Source organism: Cimex lectularius, unplaced genomic scaffold (genome assembly GCF_000648675.2).
Source record: "Cimex lectularius strain Harlan isolate CLEC.00 unplaced genomic scaffold, Clec_2.1 scaffold207, whole genome shotgun sequence".
Lineage (NCBI taxonomy): Eukaryota > Metazoa > Arthropoda > Insecta > Hemiptera > Cimicidae > Cimex > Cimex lectularius.
Window position 1 is genome coordinate 74,015 of NW_019392835.1, and position 17,678 is coordinate 91,692.

The window sequence follows — 17,678 nt, forward strand, 5'->3', positions numbered from 1 at the left end:
AACGAGAATCAAAAAAAGATTTACCAAAATCAAGGAATTTAGGATGGTGGACATCTAGACATCTTCTGTGGAACACCCTGTATATACATATAAAATAAATAAAAAAGTACTCACATATTGTAACAAATATTATATTAGTCAGTTTTTTATAAATCTAAAAAATTATTATTTATATTCATTATGTTTAGTGGTCTATTGACCAAATTAATTCTTTCAATTAATTATTCTTATGTAAGGTCTTTATTGAAATTATTTATATTAATGAACAGGTGCAACAGGTTGACATATACACTAGTAGTTTTCTAGATGAGCAAAAGTATATTTATTAACGTAACAAGTTTACAAGAGATGCAAATTTAATGAAAATTATGTCATGGAATTTAAAGAAATAGATTTTTTAATAATGACATAATAAAAATAATAATAAACCTTTTAAATTAAATAACCCTGTTTTATAGCTGTAAACAGAGACTTTTTGTGCTTTGGAAAATCTGGAGTCTTCCAGCATTCTGTAACATAAAATTTAAAAAAAAAAGTTTGAAAAGTACAAATTTGATTCAAAGCATATACAAATAATTTGTTGGAGTCGTGAGGAGCGCAGTCACGAATGAAGTAGTTTAGAGAAACACCTTTTTCTTTTTTTTTTACGTTTCGACTTTTATTCAGGTCATCTTCAGGGTATAAAGTGTGGTGCTGTTCTTGTGGTGTCATATTTGTTTTGTGTGAAATTGTTGTAATAGGATATACAAATATTGGAATTTTTTTATACTCAATTGGAGGCATCTACTAATTACAGTCGAAATACTATTCACTTTCTTTTCTAGTGAGGGCATGGGTACTTTAGGCATCAAAGAGGATTGCAAGGAAGAAGAGAAGAGAGAGTGAAGGTTATTTGGTTGGATTTAATTTTGTCAAGTCTAATCCTCTATTTCTTGAACTTCAAGCAGGACAGACAATTCAGGTTTTTTCTACTTAGTCTGGTAGTTCAAAGTAAGTCCCAAATAACAGCTGTTGGTAGTAGAGAAGTAAATAAAATAAATAAATGTTCTAAAGTAACAAGTCAGATCACTTTCAAACAGTACTTACCTTGATGCAATTAAATTTTCTTAGTGCAATGTTTTCTCTAAGTAAAAGTTGTTTTGAAGGTACCATATATCTAAATATACCATAAATCTAAATATAATTATGATGACAGACATCTTACTTCGTGCAACATACAACATTCCAAGGTGGTGATTTAAGACGTAACTCAAACCGACCCAAGAGCACTCCACTGGTAATGCAAAACCAATGACAAAAATTTGTGTATCTATCTCCAAAAAATATCTTTCTTTAAAAAGCATATCATAGTTTCATCTTTCTATCTCACATTTCATCCTACAGTGATACTATAACATACCATTTAGACTTTTTTCAGGTTTATTGTTTAAATTGACCTAATCCTGCCAGACCTATTTCTTCCGCACTCTTCCAATGAATAACAAAAAATTGTAATATTATATAATTTAAACTTTTTTATCACCATTATTGTTTGTTTATTTAATGATTTAAACCAACATGACCCTTCCTAACTAACCTAACCTAACATGTCCCTTATGTCCACAACAAGAACAAAATTCAATATTATAGCATATCATTTAAACTTTTTTTTTCAACTTTACTGTATATTTAATGATTTAAATAAACCTATCCCTTACCATACATAGCCAAGTCTGTCTCTAACCCTACCTAACCTGACCTTAATCCTGCCAAACCTAATCTGTCCCTTACACTCCTGACTAAAAACAAAAAATTTGCAATATTATATCATTTAAACTTTTTTCTCTCACCATTATTGTTTATTTAATGATTTAAACTAACCTGTCTCTTACACTATATAACCAACTCTATCTCTAACCTTACCTAACCTGACCCTAATCCTGCTAAACCTAATCTGTACCTTACTCTCCCAATGAAAAACACAACAATTTGCAGTATTATATCATTTAAACTTTTTTCTCATCATTATTGTTTATTTAATAACTGAATTAACCTGCCCCTAATCCTACGTAACCTAGCCTGTTCCTTACTCTCCCAATGGAAAAAAATTGCAATATTATAATACAACATTTAAAATGTTTTTCAACTGTTGTTCATTTAATGATTTATGTGCTATACACTCACATATATAAAAACTCATTGTTAATATTCATTCAGCATGCAATCGAATAACTAACAGGCAAAACATGCATGGGAACTTTAGCTTTAAGTACCAACCATAAAATATTAACTCATACTTACTTTTTTTGGAATTAGGAATTTGGTTATCACAGATGAAAAACAAAAAAGCTTAGTTTAATAATGCACATTTAATAATAACTTAATTATCGAACAGTGTTATTTACAATATACAAAATGCCAAGACAAAAACAATGAGTATTTATTAGGTAAATAGAAAAACGGTTATTAGAAATATTTTCATTATACTCAATGAATACAACACATAAATTCCTGGGAGGAAATTGACTATTTGATTATATTACTGTACAACTTAAGGCAGATTGTGTATTTTTTTATGCTATTTTATTTTTTGTTGTAAAAATAGATAATTGGCACTGTTATTCCTGATACAGTTTCCTAAATTTGTTCATAAAATTTAATTGGGTAATAAAAAAAGGAGAAATCCAAGGATAAAAAAATAAGTTTTGATTATTTTATAAGAAGCTTTTAAAATATTCACCATTACTATGATTTAGCATTCTAATATTTTACTTTTATATTTTAATTATTTAAAACTATTAAAATTAAATNTTTTTTTTTTTTTTTTTTTTTTTTATTGTACCACTTCTTTCTGTCAATAAGAACAATCCTAATTAACTACATTAACGATTATTTTATGTATAAATATTATAAAATATGATTACTAACCCTTTTCCTTTGACTATTAACAATGCTGTATTTGGCTGATTGTTACTATTGATTTTTACTTAATATATATGTACTTTTAAAAAATCAGATCTATGATACTTGTGAAACACTCATGTTTGGGGCTTTTTTTAAATAAATAGTTGTGGTCATCAACAAATAGAGAGACTTCATTGCTGTATCATTTCTTTTTGTTTCACATCATCCAATTTTTAATTAATTGGTTATTTTTTAATTAAAACAAAAATGACTAGCAATCATAAAATGGTATAAGATTAAAGTTTGACCATTAGTCTGTGAGTCAAATGTGATGAGGAACGAATTGTTTACAAATAATAAATTTGGACAAAAAGGAGGAAACTGTCCATTACACAACTACTGAGTCGGCAAATAAGTTCATAAATTATATAGAAAAATTATTTAACCTGTTAATCAATATCATGAAAAAGTAAAGGTTTCAAGTTCAATATTTCAGGCAGAATAATTAATGCTTGGGCGGGGTAGTAAAGTTGTTCGTTATGAGGTGGCTCATCAACAAAATGTCCAGAGCTAATCCGAACGAAGTAGTCTTTCATCACGAAAAAACGGGACTCCAGACATCTTCAATGACCCGGAGTGAATTATGAAAGGCTTTCGTATTCACCGGACTTGGTTTCAATTACTATGGACGAGAAAATCTTCGTTAATGAGTAGACTGTCCAAAAACATCTTGAACTTATTTGCCAGCCCAATACAATAACAGCAATTATATTTAAAAAAAATAATTATTAAATAAAAGCAACTAACAACCCCTTAGTTTTGAAAATAAGGGAATAATTGCTAACATAAAAAGAAATATTTCAGGTACATCAGAAATTTGTCAACAAAAAAATAAATTACGTTGCTACATTATCGTGTCTTTTTTTCTTTTCTGTGACTATTTCCTCCGTGCGTTAAAAGAGCAACGGGTATTTTTATATATATTTTCTATGACCATGTGGTTTGAAACACTTGTCAACAAGTGTTAACAAATTAAACACTAAAACCAATGTCAATGCAGGTTCTAATATTATTAGGAAATATCCAATCACCACTATATATAGCCTAAGTAGTAGTTTTACACTATATAATAACTATTTCACCTCGGTCAAACTTCTCAATCACACACTGAAGGACTTCCTGACGCTACAATAAATTATGTAAAGAAGATTAGTGTTTATTAAACTAAATACACATTTAGCATTCAATTTAATTAATCTTAACACAAATGAAAACAATTAAGAGTAGTATTGTCTTGAGAAATAATGGAATGATGAAAGGAATCACATTTTTCTGTTAAACAAACTGTTATAAATTATTTAAATTTAAAAATAAAAAAACTTTAGTTGGCAGAAGCTATTTATTTAGTTTAACTGGTTTTGAAATTGCTAGTACAGTCAACTCTCGATAAGTAACATAACCTAACTTACCCCATGGGCAATTCCAAGCTTATAAAAAGGCTTGACTTCACAGAATCATTTTAAGTCTGTCCATCCTCACTCGGTTGGGGTTTCAAGCATTTCAGCATTTTTAGCAACATAAGTGTACTTAAATTTAGGATAAATGGGTAGGCACATTGAGTAAACTGAATAGGATAACTGGATGGTGGTTATATTTCTGACATAAAATGCACACGTTTTGAGCTGTTGTAACAATAGAAAAATTCACACTTCCCACTCACATATTTTCTCAGATTTACAGAAAAACAAAAGTAACCATTCCTAACCTAACCCTACATAACCTAGCCCAACCCTTACCCTACTAACCTAATCCTAACCTAACCCATGTGCACCATCACCAGTAAAATAGGGGGAAATTGTGTACCCAGCTCAAAAAAGTATTTATAAACCTAATCTAACATGTTCCTTCCTTACCATACCTAACCTAATCTTTACCCTACCTAACCTAACTTATATCTTACCATACTTAAGCTGACTTTTACCCTACCTAACCTAACCTGTCTTTAACATTAACTCAACCCATGTGCACTCACTGGTAAAATGAAAAAATTTTGTCTATCCAGCCCACAAATATGTTCATAAGCCTAAAATAACCTGTCCTCTCCTTTACCCTACCTAACCTAACGTAACCTGTCCCTTACCATACCAAACCTAACCTGTCCCTTACCATACCCAACCTAACCTAATTTTGGTGGGGATGACAAGCGTAAAATATACCCAATGGGCCTGTGCGAATTGAACCCACGACCGTAGGGTCTACGAATCAAGTCTGACACGCTGACCACTCAGCTACCACAGTCTACTCAGAAAGGCTCAACATTAAATAAATCACATAGACCCAACCATGAATAAGATGAGTCAAGTTCCTTAGAAGTAGTAGACCTGAGGCACACAAACCAAGGACTCAGTCAAGCAGCAACATTCAGCCAGGGAGTAAGACATTATGCCAAGTTGAATAGAGTAGAGTGTCAAGGCTACAGGAATCTGCGAGACGATCCTGGAGGCACCAAAGGATGTGGAAGCGGTGTTGGCAATCATCATTTGGCTAAGTTCTCTTATAAATAAGCTCATCCCTGGAGTTAGAGTTGTGGCTTGCTTTGACCGTTGGATAGTAACAATCTGAAGACCATCCAGTGTCGAAATATAACATTTCTGAATACTATCTCTCTGGTTTATTGTATTTTTGAACCTTTCTCCACATGAAAAGTAGTTAAACGCATATGCTGAATTTCTTATCGCTTAACGTACATACAGCGTTAGTGCCCGCCTACAATGTAAATAAAGAAACAATGGATCTAGAAGGTTATTTGATAAAAATTGGTACCAACCAACTTGGATTTTGATAAGAGTCAGAACAGGCCCCACCACACATGTTAACTGTGTACATCAGCAGAAGAAATATGTAATAAGTACAGAGAGGAGGAGTGTAGAAAAACATTTCAATTTGTTGAAAGTTGACCATATTTTTAAAAATCATAAAATATTTGTTTATATTTTTTGTCAATTAAATTCCTTACATGCAATCAACGTTTTTCTTTCCTGTCTATTTATTACACTATAAATAAATTTAATGGGGGGGGAATTAGCAGGAACTGTCATCCTTGATAGGAAACCTGTCATACTTTATTTGTACCACTGTTTGTTTTATTTCAAGAACAATAATAAAAGTCAGCAATTAAGCAATATTTTTTTTAATTAATTAATTAATTTATTTATTTATTTTAATGCAGCGCTGTATATAGATTTATATTTTCTATGATAAATCCAATCTCATTAATTAATTAAAACGTTAATTAAATCTTAAAAATGCAGTTTTGAATTTTTTCTTTTTAAATGTACGGTATTTATATTATATAGATTACACAACAAACACATGCATCCACAGACAAACACAATGAAACCATCTTCAGTGAGATTTTTACCCCATTTTTTAATTTTTAATTTTTTTTATTTTAAGAATTAACAGTTATCACATGAATAAAGCATGCATTATTTTGAAATCATTGAGATTTCTTTGCTGTATGAAGTTTGTCCTATATTTTGTGTTTCTGGTACGATTCTGATCCAAACTGGCCAAAAAACCAACTTCAGACAAGTATAATTAAAATTAAAATTGGACGTATAAATTTACTATGTAATTTTTTTTATTAATTAATAGATAGTATAAAAATAATTTAATTGTAGTTACAATATAATCTTTTAAAAAATTATGCTCCAATACAATTACAAAATTTGATCAATTATAATCAAAAGATCAATGATAAGTAAAAATGAGAATATGAAAACTAAAATCAATCTTTTTTTATACATATAAAAAAATTACTACAGCAGTTATAAATGATTTTTTTTTTCCATTTTTATTTCTTCGACTTTAGATTTAAATTACGAGGAAGCATTATACATACAATCTTGAGAGAGCTTAAATTCAAGTCCTTTATAATTTCCTTTTTATATTCTAATTTAACACAATGTTTTCTCTTGTCATCTTCTTACTTCCCTTTATCTTTTTTTGACTTCCCGATTACCATTCCCCTTGTCCTGATTCAATCGTAGGTAAAAAAATTTGATTAGCTTTATGAAATTTAACTTTAATTTTAATTTAATTCTCCCGGCATGCTGTAGTGAATTACAATAAACGGCAGCAAATTTAAATTAAAACAACATAATTCATCCCGTGTTAAAACCATTTACTAAGATTTGTAACATACCAGTCATATCGCCTTTAAAAACTGCTTTCATTATAAACGATTTAAATGTATTGTATGCCTCTTCCAATTCGTTGTTGATAATAATAGTGTGGAAATTGCCCTCAGATTCACCTGAAAAAAAAAAAAAGATTACAGGGCAAGGTTAAATCGAAAAGAATTTAATAATATAGATAAGTCGAGTCATATCACACTTCTGACCCATAAATCATTTTATTTATCTGTTTATTTTATAGTTACGCATGTGCAATCTCTTTAAATGGAATAGGGGAAAAAACTAATAACGTAAATGGATGTACTAATGTAAATTAATAAATAGATAATGTGTTACTTTAACTGTAAAAGCCCAAATTATATATTAACCTTATTTTATATCCAAACCTTGGAAAGTACTCTTCCATTTAGTCATTTGAGCATTTTGCCCCATAGACAGGAGAAATATCAACCAAACATTGTGATAATATGCACAACATAGCATATGTCAAATATTGCCCCTAATAGCCCAACTGCTAATTTTATCAAGGGATAATTCTCTTGTATTGCAAACTTTCGTCTACTATGTCCAAACTTTACTATGAATTTTACTCAAATATTTCAGTTTCTTTGATAAAATCTAGAGTTCCCTCTCAATGTATGTCGTATGGTATCAAACATGGATGTTTTTTGGCTAGATACTTTATTTTATTTTTTATATTTATTTTTTTTTGCATGACTATTTTTGCATCATTTTGCGTTACTGGGGTGTGTGTATGGATAGTGTTAGGTTAGGTTATAATGAGGGTTAGATTATGAACGGAGGGGCTAGATAGGGTAAGACTGGTAGGAAGGTTAGGGTTAGAGTTAGGTTAAGAATAGTTAAGTAGGGTTAGGATTAGGAATAATTAGGTTTGGAAGGGTTAGGGCAAGTTAGGCTCAGTAGGATTAGGTTACATATCAATGAGCCAATGTCTTATGGAGAAAATATGCAAGTAAGAATCGTTTTTGTCCAAGTAGAATCCGCTATATTTTCCTCTACAACTAGAATTGAGTCCCAATAGGTAAAGCAGGTTTTAATGGATTCATGAACTCCAGTAAAAAGTAATATAACTTACCATACTCAATCTCCCCTTTGGCAACATTTAGTCTTCGCTTCAGGCTTTCTTCTGTTTCGGTCCCACGTGCTTTAAGACGTTCTTCCAAAACTTCAAGAGAAGGTGGTTTAATGAAGACTAAAATAACATCAAGGTCTTTTTGTTTGACCTGTTTGACACCTTCGGTTTCGATGTCTAGTATACATACTTTCCCTTCATCACAGACTTTTTGTACTGAGTCAATGCTGAAAAAAAATAAAAACAGGAATAAATGAACTCCTGTTTTTATAGTCAAATTTTCAATTTAAATTCAATTTATATTCTTTTTTTACATACAAGATACAATTTAATAAATCAAGAGGTTTAACGGCACTTTTAAATTAGATTGCAAGACATACCTCGTGCCATAAGTATTTCCAGAAAAGCTGGCAGTCTCTAGAAATTTGCCATGACGAATCCCTTCCTCGATTTGCTCTTTGGTTGTAAAGTAATAGTGCAGCCCGTCGATTTCACCCGGACGTGGCTTACGGGTCGTATGAGACACCGAAAAGCCAAACTTGTCCGGGTATTCCTTGAAAAGCCTCTGGATCAAGGTCGACTTGCCAGACCCTGATGGGCCGCATACAACAAGCAGTTTACATTTATTGCGCCCCATCACTGTTAGGCCTGTAAGAAAAGGAGAAAATCAGAATCAAGCGGTATCAAAAGCAATACCATGAAAATCAGGGGATAGATAATTTTAATCTACAACATGCATTAAGATACGAACAATAGACTAAACGTAATGCAAAGCAATAACTGTTAACCCTCCTTTCTGCCTGATTACCTTTTAAAAAACCAATCACCATGAAAATTAGTAATCAATTTATTCACAGATTCCGGGGATATAAAGAATTAAAACCTGATCTTAAAAGAAGACAACATAAAATTCTAGAAAGAATTAAAAATAAATAAAATGTCTATAATGATACCTGACAAAAACCAGAGAAAAGTTCGACTTTGTCAGATGGTTCCAAGTGCACCAAGGCACCGAGGAAAGTTTCAGTGGTCACTTCCACCTATATAGATCGGAGATGAAGAAAAAGTTGGAATCCTTATTTGACCTCCCAATTTATGTCCAATTAAATAAGATATCAAATTTATTGTTTTTTTTACTGCTAACTATTTATCTTTCGAAAGAAAGATTATTACATTACGGAGAAAAAAAAAAAAACGCTTACAAATCATGATACTATAAATTAGTGAACAACCGGAAAAGAATTTCCTTCTTAAGATAAGAGCTTCGATAAATAATCGAGAAAATAATTCGTCATAACGATCGTTTTTTACTTCCACCATATTATACAAAATGGTTAATTTTTTGTATGGTGAATTAAGGTTTAATTATAATGAATTAATAATGAATGGAAATTAATCATTTTGATTATAATTTGTCTGCAGGTTGACTGGAAAACTCAAATACATCACATGAGCGTGGAAAAAATGTTTTTACTGATTTCACATTAGATAAATAATAGCTGACACTTATCTTTTTATTTATTATTGTCTAGTAATATTTATTAATGATATTGTGTAGGATTTTTTCTTCTCTTCTAATGATGTTTTACAGATAATGTAGAAGAATTAATTATCCGTGGTTTTAATTATCTTGGTATCAAATTAACCATGAGTTCTTTGAGCCATGATAATAGTTTTGGTCTGCCCTGTAGAATATTTCGACATCTTCAGTGTTATTATGACATTTATGTGGAGTCGAGTCTTTTTAATAATCTTAATTATGCATGGGTGAGGCAGGCCCTATTCACTGATGAGATGAGGTCGCCCTTAACAGAGCAAATGGATGAGTGTCGAGAGCAGACCTGGAGAACGACAGTAGCTGCACGAGGAAACAGTGTCATTTGGATTAAGGGTCTTCTAAGGAGGCATTTCTTGGAAGGCACCGATTTACAAATCCAAGGGTCCTTAAAGGGGGTTAAGATATGTAGATGTTAAAAGTCTACAAATAGTGCCTTTTATGCCTTTGATAGGCATCGTGTGTCTCTCAGTATGCGAACACCACAGATATCCAAATCCTTGAGAGGCCGGCAAGAAGTCCGACCTTATAACCCAGTCAATGCATTTGGTATCCCAAAACAAAGGTTCGCGGTCACGAGATCAATTTTCCCTACAACCCTTGAAATGCTAAATTGTTTATTTTGTATAAACAAAAATTTCAGGGTGATACGATTTATATATANTTTTTTAAGGAGAACATATAAATTAAAAAATTAAGTGTTTTCTGTCTTAATTATCTAACATATTTGGATGTATAAAACATTATCATTTCATCATTGCCCTCCCCATCCTCATGATATTACTCCAGGTAATGTAGGTTCTACTGTATACAAGTTTTAAATTATATTTATTTTTAAAATATATTTTGTACAGACCTATGAATAATTTTTAGTATTGAAAATGTTCCACTCTTTGCGCCGACCAGCCTGTAAAGCAAGAAGAAAATTCACATAAATCTATCATGCAAATATACAAATGATTCATTCACCAAGGAAAAAGACCTAAAATGAATAATTTATTAGATTTTATAAGGTTTCCAGAACGCAAGTTATCAATCAGCACAGTTTAGTTTATTTTTTAATCTCTAAATGTTATTTATTTATTTTTTGTGATCTTAACGGTTCTTATTGGGATGAGTTATCTGACCATTTTTGGTCTTGTTATCATAGCTGGGTTGACCCAGTTAGATGCATTTCTGGCATTTCCCCACCTTCAGTGTTGGTTTACGTAAAGTCGAGTTATGGTGGCTGCGGTAGTTGAGTGGTCAGCATGTCATACTGCTTGTAGTCCCCATAGTCATTGATGCATCATAGTACCTTGGTAGAAACACATAGAAACCTTTCTATTTTCACCCAAAAATTAGGCAGGTTAGGTATGGTAAGGGTCAGGTTAAGTTAGGCATGATAAGGGACTGGTTAAGTTAAGGTAGCGCATAGGATAGGATCGATTAGGTAAAGTAAGGTAAGAGGCAGGTTAGGTTATGTAAGGGACAGGATAGATAAGATAGGGTTAGGGATTATGTTAAATCATACAATAAACAATAAATTTAAAAAATCTAAATGATATGTTATATCATTTTTGGATTAAATCTGACGTTGAAAGATTAAAACAAACTATGGTATAGTTTTCTTAACATGAATATGTTGTGGGCTGCACTCACTCATAGAACCCATGGTCGTGGGCTCAATTCACATAATTGCTCCTGGTACTTTTTTTCATGTTCCCCCATGAAATCCCAATTAGGGGGATAGGGTAAGAAACGGAGTAGGTCATGTTTACATATATATTTGTGGGCTGGATAAACATTTTTTTTTTCATTTTACCATTGAATGCACATGGATTAGGTTAAGGTTGGGGACAGGTTAGGTCACGTAGGGTAACAGGTTAGATTACATCATAAAATAAAGGATTGGCAAAAATAAACTTGACTTTGAAGAGAGAGAGAGGAAAGGGGAAGAAAAGAAAAAAAACTGACCCAACGCTAAAAATGGCCAACTACTGAATCACATCACATCTGACAAACAAGGATACTGATTAATATGAACACAATTCTGTTCACACAAGTGTACAGAATCAAACCTATTTTTAGAGAGAAGAGAGTTCAAGCGCATGACAAGAGTTCACAGAGGACAAAAGTAACTACTCTGAAAAATTGGTCCAGATAAGGAGGTAGAACCAATCCATATATCTTCCTTCATCTTGTCCTTCTTTTCAAACAATACACTAAACTCCCTTAACCTTATCCCAGATTTCCAGTTCAGCTTTCATCACAAATCCCCATCCATGCTCTTAAGGAATGGAAGGATTGAATTACTTTGAGTATTAATGTGCTCGGGCAAATCCTGTACCTAATCTACACCTAGATTTGACACAGCTTCGTAAGAGCTCCAGCCTGGCATGTTGCAAATAGTCAAATGGAGTAAACTCTGGTGTAGAACAGTGAATGCAAATGCATCCAAATTACTACAAAATCCGTCATACTCCTACTCCGAAAATTGAATGTGTAAGCTTTGATTCTTTCTTGACCCATATACAACTAGGGAATAGCACACAAGAACAAAAAGACAATAATTAAACAAGATGCTACATACTATATAAATTATTATCAAGACCCATGGTCCAAAGCAAAACTCACTCTTACAATCCAGTCAGCCGATTGTAGCAAAAATGACCGTGGGATGTTCTAAGAATAAAATATTAAACTATTGAGAAAAGCTGAGAGCAGACTTCATGATATAGCAATGTCAACTAAGAAAAAGCTTTCTTTTTATAACATGTTTATTTTAGTTAATAACATGCGAGTGCGTATAATTAAACTGTATATTTTGTTATCGCTGGCTGTCTCCAAACACTCGAATCTGTGCTTAATTGTAAATACAGTAATTCGTTGTTATCAGATTGTAAATCAATGTTCTTGTTTACATATACAATTTAATCTCATTATTAAAAATTCCTTTTTCTTTTGAAAGTATGAGAAAAAAGTTATTTGTAAATGTAACATTTATCCTCCCCCAGACGTGGTAGCCAAGTAATAAGATTCTCGGCACATAGACCCCACAGTCGTGGGCTCAATTCCCACCACCGCCCCTGCCTTTTTTTCATGCAACCCTTAAAAAAATATAAAAAAAATAAAAAAGATGCAATTTTCATAGTTCATTCAAATGCTGGGTCTTGAAATTGATGACAATGAAGAAAATGAAAAAGCCTAATGCATAGAAACATGCATCTCAATCCTAAAGTGAACAAACCTCCCAGAGTGCAGCAATGCATACTCATTTCGGACCGATACTGGCGTCCCACAAGGGAGCATTCTAAACCATTAACTTTTTCTTCCGAACTGAATCCCACCCAAGCAATTTCCAATATCCAAGAAAACCTTGAATTTACCTAAGACCAGTAATATATCTTAATATTATTACTTAAATGGTTATTTTTGTGTAAATTAGGTTAAATGAGATGGATTTATGTGATGATAAACTATATGGATGAAATGATAACTATATGGAGATTACAATTGTAATTTAAGAATGGATGGGTGGTAGATATCGTCCATTCTGCTATGGTAAACTCATAAATTCATCATTATTGAAGCCACAATTTTTAATGTTGTAAGTGAATTTTTACATTTGTTAACTGTGAAATCATAAGAAATATTAAAGTACTGATAAAAAATTATTACTTGAATGATGGCCGAAGGAACAGGGCATTTTTTGATGGCAGTGCACAAGGGAGCATTCTAAGCCCTGTACTGTATACCATTTATACCACTAAGCAACTACCAACATCCAAGAAAACCTCGAATTTATCAAAGACTGGTAATATATGTGAATATTATTACTTACATAGAATGGAAGGGTGCTAGTCATCCATTATCCTACGTATGTTAAACTCATATAGTCGTTATTAATGAAGGCATAATTTTTAATATTGTAAGAAATTTGTTAACCATTAATCATTAGAAAAAATTTCGAAGTCCTGATGGAAGGATATTACCGCCGAAAGATGGCCAAAGTAATTGAGCATTGGCATTGCACAAAGGAGTATTTTAAGTCCCATCCGGTACACTATTTATACTGCTTTCTTACACAGTACTATTATTAAAAGGTGCGGATGATAATTATTCTAACCCCGAATTCTTTCCAAGCAACCCACAACATCCAGAGATCCAAGAACCCTTGTTTTTTTAACCAAAAACTGGCGCAAAAAGTCTGACACGACTGAATGAGAAAAACAGTCTTTGCAATCCGCTGGAGCTACTGACTTCCACTCGTCACATACTTAGGTCTATATGTATCTGGTCAACAGACTGACATGGAATCCCCCTACAAGACAACAGACAAATACAAAGAGTTTGAGGACCTAAATTTGTTTTGACTGTCAACAAGTAACTAACTGTACGCAAGACATTATTGCGATGACTTTGGATAGGAGTGAACCATGTGGTTCCAAGCCATCCAATCCTTCCAACTCAACGAACTGATCCCCACTTTAAAATTTTCCAAACGAAGCTTTCATCCATCATGACCCTACTGCCCTTATTTACGCTTTTCCATCCTGAGAGCTACATTGCCTTAAAAACCTCAAGAACCTCCTCGCGACTTAATCCCTCATATTGGGCGGCAACATTGGCTTGTTTATCATAATAAGTGTCCTGCGAATGCACCAGGAGAAAAACAAATCGCATAAGCACTTTGTAATATGTATTTTGAAACGTACAGGATATGAATAAATAAATAAACATGCACTGCCATGCAACGTGTACAAAGAAACTTCATGAGTCAGATGAATAGATCTTGAGGTGATTTTTTTCTTGTATTGTAATTGCAATTTTGTTGTTTTGCAATATATTTTAGGTGATTTTGGTGCAAAAAAAATTGTGCTGATTGATAATAAAAAGGAGCAATCCATAATTATGTAAAACGTCAATAGATTTTAAAGCTGCATACTGAAGCGATATCAAGCTTACAATCAAGCAGGAGCTTATAAGAAATTTAAAAAATGTAATATATAAAAAATACAAACGTCTTAATTGATGTAATAACGAAAACGTTTTGTAGTTGTAGAAAACAAAATAAAAAAAATGTCAAATATGCAACGTGCTATCCCAGATGAAAAACCTGAAAACTGTCGGTTTCCTGTCTTAAAAAATATATTTTCGTTATGAAATAATATGGATTAGGAAAGGGGCAAACCTTATTTTATGTATTTTGAGCCTCACGAGGTATTGTTTTCTTTGAAGCACGAGGCACACGAGGATGAACGGTGACGTGAAGAGCGAAGTGACAGGGGGTGATCCACACGGCTGTCGTTTTCTGTTGGTTTTTCTTAATTGGTGGATGTTTTTTCAGAATGAAGAAAAATGGGTCCCAGCACAAGCTCTGCACCGCTCCGCCTTCAAAAGACAACTGCGATTCAAAAGATAAAGCCGTTCAGCGGCGAACTAGTTCACTGTGGAGATGAACGAGTCAATGGGGAAGAACGGTTCATTGTCATTGTTCCACGCGGAACCAATGAAATTTCAGGTTCAACCAACATTCCATCGACACGTTTGAATATTCCTCCACCTCCATGATTTATGTTCCGATTTTCTTACAAGACTAAATTATTGATTCGTAATAAATTATTTAATTGACTAATTATTTATGGATCAACCCCAGTAACAATTACACATCTTATAAATTTCTAAAAACACAATGTTTATAAGTTTCTAATATTCAATTCAAAACGATGAACGGTTCATTTCATTATCCCATGCTGAAGAAATTGAAAGTTCACATTTAACCACCAATCAATTGACACTCTTGAATTTTCCTCCACTTTCTTGATTTCTGTTCTAATATTCATACAAGAATAAAGCAAATAAATAGAATTTACAAACATTGTAAATAGCACATAGAAATAAAATTTGAAAAAGGAACCAAAATTGCATGAATATTTATTAATTATTTATGGGTCAACCCCAGTAACAATTACACATCTTATAAATGTCTAAAAACGCAATGTTTATAAATGTATATATACAATTCAAAACGTAGAAGGGTCCATTATCAGTGTCCCACGAAGAACCAAGTGAAAATTCAGGTTCAGCCAACATTCATTCGACATGTTTGACTCTGCCTCCACCTCCAAGATTTATGTTCCAATATTCTTACAAGAATAAATTATTTAATTTATTAATTATTTATGGGTAAACCCCAGTAACAATTACACATCTTATCAATTTCTAAAAACACAATCTTTGTAAGTTTCTAATATACAATTCAAAATGAAGAACAGTTCATTGTCAGGCAATTGAAAGTTCAGGTTTAACCATCAATCAATCAACATGCTTGAATATTCCTCCACCTCCATAATTTATGTTCCAATATTCTTACAAAAAAAAGCAAATAAATAGAATTTACAAAATTCATAAATGGAACATAGAAAAAAACGTCGAAAAAAGAACAAAAATTACGTACATATTTATTAATTATTTATGGGTCAACCCCAGTAACAATTACACTTCTTATAATTTTCTAAAAACACAATCTTTATAAGTTTCTACTATAAAATTTGAAATTAAGAACAGTTCAATGTATGTGTCCCACATGGAACCAAGTGAAAATTCAGGTTCAACAATAATATTCAATCGACACGTTTGAATATTCCTGCACCTCCATGATTTAGGTTCCGATATTCTTATGTAGAAGAATAAATTGTTTATTCAAAATAAATTATTTAATTTATTAATTATTTATGGGTAAACCTCAGTAACAATTACACATATTACAAATTTCAAAAAATATGTTTATAAGTTTCTAATATATAATTCAAAGAGAAGAATGATTCATTGTCATTCATAATAAATTATTTAATTAATTATTATTTATGGGTAAACCCCAGTAACAATTACACATCTTACAAATTTCAAAAAATATGTTTGTAAGTTTCAAATAAATAATTCAAAACGAAAAATGATTCATTGTCAGTGTCCCATGCTGAAGAAAATGATAGTTCAGGTTTAACCACGCATCAGTCGATATGCTTGAATTTTCTTTCAGTTCCTTGATATCCTTCTTACAAGAATAAAGCAAATAAATAGAATTGAGAAAAATCATAATTAGCACATAGGAAAAACAAATTGAAAAAGGAAAAATATTACATGAATATTTATTATTTATTTGGAGGCAAATCCAGTTACAATTATACATCTTATAAATTTTGAAAAACATAATCTTTAAAGTTTTCTAATATACAATTCCAAATGAAGAATGGTTCATTGTCAGAGTTGTTGAACAATTGAAGATTCAAGTTTCACCACCATTGACCACACATGTTTGGATATTCCTCCACCTCTTGGATTTCTTTTTCAGTATTATAGTAGCTATAATCACACATAGAAAAAAAGGAACAAAAAATTACATGAATATTTATGAATTATTTACAAGTAAAAGCCCATTTTCAATTATATAACTTATTAATTTTGAATTATCATTTTAAAAACTCAATGCTTTTAAGTTTTATCAATTAAAGATTCAGTTTCACTACTGTTCAATGACTACATTTTGAATATGGTTTGAATATTCCTCCACCTCCTGTATCTCTATTCCTAAATTCTTCTTTATACTGACAAACGGTATAAAATAGTAAATGATATTTTTTCAACAAAATAAATAAATTTTGCAAATCAAACTTGGTCCATTTGAAGAGGCGCGCGCGCGTACACACACACACACACACACCAAACTGTCAAACTGTACCTATGGACTTTTCTGAAGTAATGGGGGTCATAAGAACCTTATAGGGTTTGGAAGTTCAAACTCCAGAAGAAACTGAAAATAGGCCTTAGTTAAAAAAGCACAGGACTGAATAGACTGAAAAAGTAGTGTACAGTTCACCAGCTTTAAAAAGAATCATCTTCCACAGCTTCTAAAAACCGGATTAACAAGGGAAGCATGGAAAAAGTTTGAAAGACAGGGGGGCAGACC

At 31.9% G+C, this 17,678-nt stretch overlaps 1 protein-coding gene across 8 annotated transcripts; it reads right to left on the reverse strand.

Annotated features, from left to right (window-relative positions):
* Positions 1–298: 298 nt before the first annotated feature.
* Positions 299–15,186, reverse strand: LOC106667200 (guanylate kinase-like). 8 transcript variants are annotated; one of them, XM_014394995.2, is made up of 7 exons: positions 14,904–15,147; positions 14,734–14,835; positions 10,587–10,637; positions 8,556–8,823; positions 8,179–8,402; positions 7,091–7,201; positions 299–509 (listed from the first exon to the last, which is right to left on the reverse strand). In XM_014394995.2, the coding sequence occupies exons 4-7, from the start codon at positions 8,810–8,812 to the stop codon at positions 433–435; spliced, it is 669 nt and encodes a 222-aa protein (XP_014250481.1). In that variant the 5' UTR covers positions 8,813–8,823; positions 10,587–10,637; positions 14,734–14,835; positions 14,904–15,147; the 3' UTR covers positions 299–432. The 8 variants fall into 8 exon arrangements, with proteins under 8 accessions (XP_014250481.1, XP_014250479.1, XP_014250483.1 ...); XM_014394993.1 differs by lacking the exon at positions 14,734–14,835 and having other exon boundaries at positions 14,904–15,186; XM_014394997.1 differs by lacking the exon at positions 10,587–10,637 and having other exon boundaries at positions 14,904–15,148.
* Positions 15,187–17,678: the final 2,492 nt, after the last annotated feature.